Here is an 8,959-nt window from a genome sequence, read left to right on the forward strand (position 1 = left end):
TTTTTTCATATACAAAATTTAAATTTAAAAACTTATTTAAGAAGACCGAGTAACATTTATAAATTATAGATACCTTAACACCAGCATAATTTGTATTCAAATAAAATTTACATGAATTTTAGTTAAAAGAAATACTAAATATAGATCATGATACTATCTTCTTCCTTCCCTTTTTATCTGCATGGGCCACTCATCCTTCTCACCAATTTTTTTTTATTTGTTAATGCATATAAAAAATAAATTTTCCCCCATAAAAGTTATATATCATCTTCATTCGATTTTTTTAACCCAAAACACAAACAAAAAATATAAGACATTTAATATAAAAATTACATGCTCAAATCCAAATGATATAATTCAATTCTGATTACAATAACACACAAAAAATAAGCACACCACACACCCTGCATAAAACACATTATTTCACACAAACTAAATTAATAACTTTATCACATATATTTGGTTATATATAGACAAAAATATTTTTATTATATTAATAATAAAAAAATGATAAAATATTTTCAAAGTTTAAAAATGCATAAAAAAACATTTGTAATTTATAGAAAGTTAACTGCTTTATATTTCTTTTATAGTTGAATGCCATAAATTAGTTATACTTGGACTTCTTACTTACCACTCATTCCAATTCCAATCCCTCTTCTCAACACCATTCTACCCACTGCTAATGAATCTCTTCAAATCCGTTTTCTCAGATGACCCGGACCCTCCAAGACCCGAATCCGGATCCAACAATGCACCGCGAGACAAATCCCGGGATCCCGATTCCCCGCCCCGATCCAGCGCCATCGATTCCGCCGCCGCCGGAGTAGGCGGCGACGGTTGGAACTTCGGCGGCCTCATCAAGACCCTGACAACGAAATCGGAATCCATAATCGAGACCTACCGTCGCGATCTGCAGGAATTCGGCACCGGTTTGAAGAAAGAGATCGAGGTAGCGCAGGGTTCTCTTGGGACCGTGGGCCACGTCATCGACGAGTTCGGAAACACCGTCGTGAAAGGAACGGCTCAGATCATATCTCAAGGTAAGGACGCAATCCTCGCCGTCGATCTCGATTCCGATTCCGATAATAACAGCAGCAATAGGAAGAGCCTTGATTCGGCTCGGTACAGTAGGTTCAACGCTCACGTTCGTGCCATTCAGGGTGACGTTAGCACTTACTCCGAGGAGCCCGAAGATTTGAATGAGTTCAATGAGTGGAAATTAGGGTTTTCGTTGGAGGGGAAGGGTGAGGAAATGGAGGGGCTTTTTAGAGAGAATGATGCTATGGAGAGTGTTTACAAAAAGGTTGTTCCAAACACCGTTGATAATGAAACTTTCTGGTATAGGTATTATTATAAGGTCTATAAGCTCAAGAAAGCTGAAGATGTTATGGCTAGGTTTGTGAGTGGAATATCTGGGGAAGATGAGGATTTGAGTTGGGATGTTGAAGATGATGATGATAAGGATGGTGATGGTAAAAATAGAGGTGAAGTTAAACCTGTGGTTATGAATAAAGAGGTTGGTAGTGAAAATGTGGATAATTCCCGGTTACATGTTGGTGGCAGTGAAGGGGGAACAAAGAGATTGGATGTGGAAGAGGAGTCTAAGGAACAAAAGAAAGACGATTTACTGCAAAGTGAGGAAGTTGGCAACAAGGTGGATACTAAGTTTGTTGAAGAATCACAAGTTGAGAAATCTGAATTTGTTGGTGACAAGGGTGGTGTCGATGAGGCATCGAAGTCAAAAGCGGATGATGATGGTTTGAGCAAGAATGATTCGGCGGGTGAATCTGATGAGAAGGTGGTAAAGGAAAGGGAGGGTGGTGATGAGAAAACTTCCAGTAAAAAAAACGAGTCTTCGGTGGTTGAAATTCAGCATTCGGCAAACGAGCAGGAGGAGGAGGACCTTGGGTGGGATGACATTGAGGATCTTAGTAGTATTGATGAGAAGAAAACAACGCAGCAGAGTGGTGGTGGCGCAAGCAAAGTTGATTTGCGGAAGCGGCTTAGCGCTACGGAACAAGAGGAAGACTTGAGTTGGGACATTGAAGATGATGATGATGAGCCTGCTAAGGCTTGAAATGTTTGATGCTTTCTGTTCTGATTTCTCAATGGAAGTGTATGGTGTAAGTGTCATTTTCACGCAAAGAAATTTGTCAGTGTTTTTATATTTTCAGAAAATGTTTCTATGTTATTGTTTCTAAAAGTCTGCCTCTGCCTTTTATTTTCATTACCAGTAATATATTCCTTTAAGAAACTCTGGTTATGCTCATTTTATCTGGAAACATAAGTAATCAAATCAAAATCAAAGCAGAGGAAACGAACGAGTTTCCCGCAGTTCTTTTAAAAATCAAGAAATGACTAAAATCAAATTAGAGAAAGTCAGATATAGAGTACATCACTGACATTCCTAAACCAAAAAGTCTTGCTAAGTCTTGATACTATTCAAGGCAGTTATAATGCTTCTCATGATATTCCTATAGATAAAGTCAATAATTCACATTAGTATGAATTATATAAAAGGAAAAGGTAGTAAGCCGCAGTTGCATCGCACCACGGTAACACGGATATGCTGAAAATGAGAAACCGTAGTTTGTTTTTGTAAAATTTCTGTATAAAAGAAAAGAGAGATGAGAAGATAGCGATGCAATAAAGATAATAAAAAAGGAAAATAAATGTTTTAAAGAGTATTGTATGAATAATATAAATCGTGAAAAATATTCGACTGAAATTGTGTTAAGTGTGTACTTTTGAGACCAAAGATAGCTACTTATTTAACCGATAAAAGAATAATTAAAACAATCCACAAATAACAGCTGCGTGTTAAGTAGATGATTAACTTCAAATATCATTCTTACAAAATGCTACCGTCAGATATAATTCACACTCTTCAAATTTGAAAGCTTGACTACTCTACTAAAGCTCTTGCCGTGATTGGCAAACATAGAAAACCGTTGTGAACACCACTAGACTCTGCTCTATCCAAAGGGAAAAAGAAAAAGAAAGAAAAAGAATGAACCAAACTGCTCTTGCAGCACCTGGGGTGGGGCCGTGTTTGTACAACTAAATAAAATGCTCAACAGTGTAGAGCAAATAGCTGAGTAGTGGAAGCCACCTTTCTTGATTCACATTTCTTCAAACCCAAGGCTGCTTTCAGAACTAAACATGTGCTTATCATCCTTCAATACAAATGCTTGGTTAAGAAGTGGACTCTCCCATTTGAGGTTCAACAGGGGAAGGTAATGTGAGAAGCCTTCCTTTTTGTGCACGTGGGGGAAGATGCTTAGCAGGTTTTCTAGATGGCACATTCCAGGGCAAGAACACTCCAGTCCCACCACCAGAAAGTTTGTGAGGGTTCAGCGCCACAGGACGCATAGGAGTAAGCATCACCATTGGGGCGCGAAGCATTCCCCATTTGGGCATCATGTTCATGTCCATACCCTCATAGCTAGTTAGAGCACCATTTGGCAAAGCATATGGACTAGCGGCAATGCCAGGTTGCCACACAGTCATCGCACTTGTCATCGTAGTAGGAGTTGGAGATTGGCATTGGTTGGAGTCTGGCCTCACTCTGAAGAAGGTGATGCTGACCCTTCTGTTAGGGGATGGACACATTACGTGCCTCGCCATGTCGGCACTGTTTCCTCTCATCACTAAAAGAGACCTGCAAAATCAAAGGTGTTTTGTCCAAGTCATTTACATGTTACTCATCAGTTTAAAAAATACAAGTGGTATTGTGTATGATAAGTTCAATTTCCTTGCCCAAGAGGCACATCCTGCAACTTTTCTAGTGATGCTTACAATATTAATTATCATAATAGAACAAAGAAGTTATATGCCTCATGTGCCAATCCTATCAGTACACATCTGGATTCTGGATGCTGCCCCTAATTGAATGTTAGAACTGAGTGCTACAACAATAACAACAAAAGTCTTATCCCACCAGGGAAAGTCTGGAGTCAAATGCAAACACAACTACAATGGCGTGAGGCCATGGACTCACTGTCAAATGATAGTCATAATTAGCATTCCTTAAAAATATTTCAGCAGCTAATCAGACATTTAGAATTTAAGAACTTGATGCTTAAACTTAGAACAAGAATCGGACTTTGCTAATGAAAGTTACTACCTGCTGCATAATGCAAGTTTCCACATCAATACACAATATATATAATTACTACATGAGTGACATACATATTATGTAAGGAAAAGTAAGCTTTTCAGGGTCTGATTGGACCCTTATGACAACACTGAAAATGTACACTAGGTGTCACTTTAACTACAAGCTAGCAATTGATATCTCTATGACACAAACAATCCATTTTTGTCCTTCCCTTGAGTGTCCGCAAGTTTGTTTGTTATTCAAGAGAAAAAGAAAAGCAGAGAAGCAATCTAACTCGATGATATGTGTATTATATGCAGACATAGTTGCATCCTCTAAAAAACTAGCACTTCACCTTATTCACTTACATTCTGTCCTATAAATGTTGAAGGTACTTCTTCCTTTGTATCCAGCATTGTGACTAGAATCTTAATTAATAAATGGAAGATTAGGACTGCAAAGAGTATAAGTTCTTTAATATGTACCCCTGCTTCAATGAGAGCGTGAGTGGCCCCTTGTAGTTCCCATCATTTTCACTCATAAGTATACGCCCAAAAGCCATAGTTGATTCAGAGAGAAGAAGAGTCGACACAGGTTGATCCAAATGTGGTGGTTTCAGAAATGGCTGAGAAAACTCCCCCTAAAAATAGTGAAATTATATAGACATTGCTAAATGGTCATTTCATTGCTCAATGTAAATGATTATGGTACCTATTTGACTAAATACCAGGTAGAAGTTAAAGAGTAAGCGGGAAAGTATCAAGTATGTGATATTGACCTCTTCAAAGAAGTTGATGATACAACCATTTGGTCTTTTGTACTCGGGAAGTAATTGCCACTGAATAAGATGATCAATGACACCTTGGAGAAGTGCTGGAATTGGTTCTATATTGCCTTTAAGCAAAAGTCGAAAATGAAAAACAGAATTAAAAGAGAATCACTAGATTCATTTATGCAATATCTAAAATTAGAAGAACCAAACAGTTGTGGTAAAGTAAAACAGTTATATGTTATCACAAACTCTTTAATAGTCTTACATTTTGCATCCTCCTTTATCTGTCCAAATATTGGAACACCCAGTTGAATCAGCTCTCTCTTGTTCCCTTTCATCTGCTTGTTGAATAATATAAAAGTTTCACCTACATGTATACAAGAATATTGGTTAGTATTTTTAAGAATGCAGACAGCAACAAAAACAGCTTGCATTAGGTGATTATCTGTGTTTAATATAAACATGTAATGTGATTGACGACAAAAAAAAGAAAAACAAATACAAGGAAGAAATAAAAAATGAGAATACATAGACACACACAAAGATCAGTAGTGGGTGGTTTACCTGACAGTTCCCCATTTTGGCCAGCAGCATGGATCTCATTGACAAAATCTGTCAGCTTGCACAGTTCTGAATCAGTGAAAATGTCCTCATATAACTTCAATCCTTTTACTACATTCTCCTGTCAATACCAATCAGCTGTTTAATCAGCTTCTTATTTGCATAAACTAGTGGGGTTAATTATGAAAACTCTGTTTCCATTCTTCTTTTTTTAAAAAAAGAATGTAAATTTAGTTTTTGGAAAAAAAAGAACTTGCCATATGTCCCTTCACTGACTCTTTTGCTGTGAAACCTTTTGTCAACTTAAACTGTGAAGAACGTCCTTCACACTGTTCATGATTGGAACATATATTAACGTTCGTTGGACTAGCCTGCATTTCTTGAGATCCTGCACATGAACCCAAAAAATTCCATGCATATTTCAACACTAAGAATAGGGCAAAAACATTTCCATCCTAAGCATTAATACAGTTGACAACACTGCATACATAGGCTGCGTTTACCCAAATAAGTTAAATGAATGATCACCAATCTTCGACTAACTGTCTCTGCATATATGTTCAACTTCACCATTTACTTTACTATCCTTTCATTTATGAATTATGATTTAGTCAACCCTTGTTGTCATTGTTTACAGTCTTGTGACATAACAATTAAACACGTACAGTATGTCTAACATAAAAATCATGATGCAACACTTGTCAAGAAACATTTGTCGTCGTCCATAAAAATCGTTATTGGTTGGCGTCCACCACCAATGTGAGTCCACTAGCACATTACATATATAGTGCCAAAAGGGGCAGGCCAATGCAAGCATTAACTAGATGTCTCTTTTCCAAAAAATACATCATGCTTACTTAGCATATTCTCTCTCTTTTTAACTTTGTATTTCTTTTCGTGGAATTATAAAAAAAAAGTATATAATTATTTAATCATAAAATTCTCAAGTATGATAAATTTATTAAATTTGAAAATAATTATTTTATAATTATTTAATTATAAATTATCATGTATGATAAATTTGTTAAATTTTAAAATAATTATCTTAAAATAATTAAAATGATGATTTGTGATGAAAAGATAATATAAAAAAATTATTTTATATTATTAGTTTATAAAAATTAAAATTTACTTTTTTTATTAACTGTACGTACGGTGTAGTGTGATTATGTAGCCTAACTCACTATCCTAATACCCCATGCAACGATTTTAGACCCGATGGCTAGAGCGTGGTTGGTAACATATATAAATCATGTATCATTCATTGGATTTGGATCCCTAAGCCAAGAGCAAGCAAGACAAAGTTGACCCGTAAACTGGGGCAGGTCACTAACTCAGAGGGGTGATAGGGACCCAAGATGCCAAGACCCAAAAACCCGGACCCGAATCCGAATCCGAATCCGAACACGAGTGACGTCAACGACACCATCATGCACTCGCCTTGGGTGGTCCCGTAGCCTGTAATAAAAATCATTGCAAACACTTCTAGATCTATACTTAGTTCCAATTCCAACCTTAACCTAGTTGTGCTATTTAATACTACCCCAATTTAACCGTAACACCGTACGCACCCGAACCTTTTCTTTTCTTATGCCTCGTTGTTCTCATACCTGTAAACCCCATTTAAGTAATCACAAAAATTATCAACCACATGCCCTGCGTCTGTAACTACTTTCCTTTACTTTAATACATCTATATTTGTATTTTGTAACCCAAAAACAAAAATCAGTACAAGCCAAAATTTTAACATTTGGTTTTCTTTTGCTTCAAAATCATGGAATTTAACGTCATCAAAATTAAATAGCAAAAAAAAAAATGTTGAACCTACTATTGCGCAACAGAATTTTGACTTGAACAAAATGAAACAGTACACAAAACAAATTTTTGCTACATCGGATTTGTTGGCCACAGATCGCCTGGCAGAAGATACAATTTATTTTTCTTCTCCAAAACTTGAAGCAATAATAATAATAATAATCGCTCTTTTCAAGAGAGACATAAAGTCTCATGCTTTATTCCAGTCAAAAAGATCCCCGGAGAAAAACTATTCAATTTTCATCAGTGATTAATAAATGATCCAAACAAAATGCTCCTTCAATTTTCCCCCGACCGTTTCTGAAGATTCCGCGTTCCGATTTTGAATGAAAGAAAAGGATCCCGTGAAAGAGTTGAGAAACCAACACCAAGTGTTTACCTTGTGATGTTAATTAAATTTTCATTTCCATTGATTTAGAAAGTGAGGAATTAGAAAATAAAAATAAAAAGAAAGAAAAGAGTATAATTATTTTATTTACCTGAATCAGTAATCTCGCTCTCGGGTGACTCATACTCCTCGTGTTCATCACCGCCACCACCATCTCCGACACTCTCCGACGGCGTCGTTTTCTCGTCGGTTTCGTGTTTGGCGTCGTCGTCTTCGGCGGCAGCGTAGTGGTTTCTATCGGCGAGTCTGGCGAGCTCGAGCGTGACGTCGGCGATGGAGTGGTACTTCTGCATCTGGAGGACGGGGATCCAGTTGAGCCTGCGGCGGTGGATGGCGGCGAAGACGGCGTCGTAGTCGTGGGCGGAGGATGCAGCGGCGGAGGAGAGGTGGGCGCAGAGGGCGTCGATGATGGCGTTGGCGGCGGCGAACTCGCCGCGGAACCAGGCGAGGATTGCGTCCTTGGCGAAGGAGTCGGAGACGAGCATTGGGGGAGGGACCATCGTGGATCGATCGGAGAGTGATGTAGGGCCAGCCGCCATGGAATTGTGATGATACGCAGTGATCGGAGCCAATGGTGCGTTTGTGTTGGGCCCAAATCGAAGGAAAAAAGAAAAAGGTTGAAGAAGAACAAGGTATATAGCTATGCCTGTGAGAAAGGGGTTTATGAATTATTGTGTTAGTGTGTGAGCTTAAATACTCGATCCTCTTATGTATATGCAATGCATGTATGTGTAGTTATGTTATATATATATATATATATATATATGAACCTCCCAAAGGAAAACTCCTAGTCCTCACTCCTCAGGTTCCGTACGTTTGCACTTAACGTGGCACCATCTCACACCATTTCACGTGCTTGCCTTAACATATTACAACAAAATTAAACCAAAACTAAATTATTTAAATATTTAACTTAATTAGTTATTTATTATAAAAAAATTTAGATATCAAAAAATTGTTAACAAACTGATATTAATCTTGTGTTTGAAAGAAAATGTGATTAGAAAAAAAATTAATCTTAAAATATCAGTCAAATTTTTACAAAAAATTAATTATTCTTGTTAGATTAACCAAGGTTCACAAATTTAAGAAGACACATGGTTTTTATAAAAAGAATAAAATTTAATCATAAATTTATTTTTAAAATATATTTGTTAACGTAAAAGTTGAAAATATCTTATGATTAGCGTCAGTTTAACAGAGATTAAGAGTTATTATATAGATGTTGTTTTATGCATTTGATCTTATTTAAGTGTTCACCATTACTAGCTACTAGAATATACAATCAAATGAATCAATAAAAGATACCGCAGCTAGTAAT

General features: G+C 36.9%; 2 protein-coding genes across 2 annotated transcripts; one reads left to right on the forward strand and one right to left on the reverse strand.

The window, feature by feature from the left end:
- Window positions 1-334: 334 nt before the first annotated feature.
- LOC100796508 (BSD domain-containing protein 1) lies at window positions 335-2,206 on the forward strand. The gene has a single exon (XM_003536351.5). The coding sequence runs from the start codon at window positions 686-688 to the stop codon at window positions 2,078-2,080; it is 1,395 nt and encodes a 464-aa protein (XP_003536399.1). The 5' UTR covers window positions 335-685; the 3' UTR covers window positions 2,081-2,206.
- A 611-nt stretch (window positions 2,207-2,817) lies between these two features.
- LOC100802371 (RNA demethylase ALKBH10B) lies at window positions 2,818-8,368 on the reverse strand. Its single transcript, XM_006588553.4, has 7 exons — window positions 7,730-8,368; window positions 5,693-5,823; window positions 5,439-5,556; window positions 5,140-5,241; window positions 4,881-4,996; window positions 4,588-4,742; window positions 2,818-3,664 (listed from the first exon to the last, which is right to left on the reverse strand). Exons 1-7 carry the CDS (start codon window positions 8,175-8,177, stop codon window positions 3,199-3,201), a joined length of 1,536 nt encoding a protein of 511 aa, XP_006588616.1. The 5' UTR covers window positions 8,178-8,368; the 3' UTR covers window positions 2,818-3,198.
- Window positions 8,369-8,959: the final 591 nt, after the last annotated feature.

This window comes from Glycine max, chromosome 10 (assembly GCF_000004515.6).
Source record: "Glycine max cultivar Williams 82 chromosome 10, Glycine_max_v4.0, whole genome shotgun sequence".
Classification (NCBI taxonomy): Eukaryota; Viridiplantae; Streptophyta; class Magnoliopsida; order Fabales; family Fabaceae; genus Glycine; species Glycine max.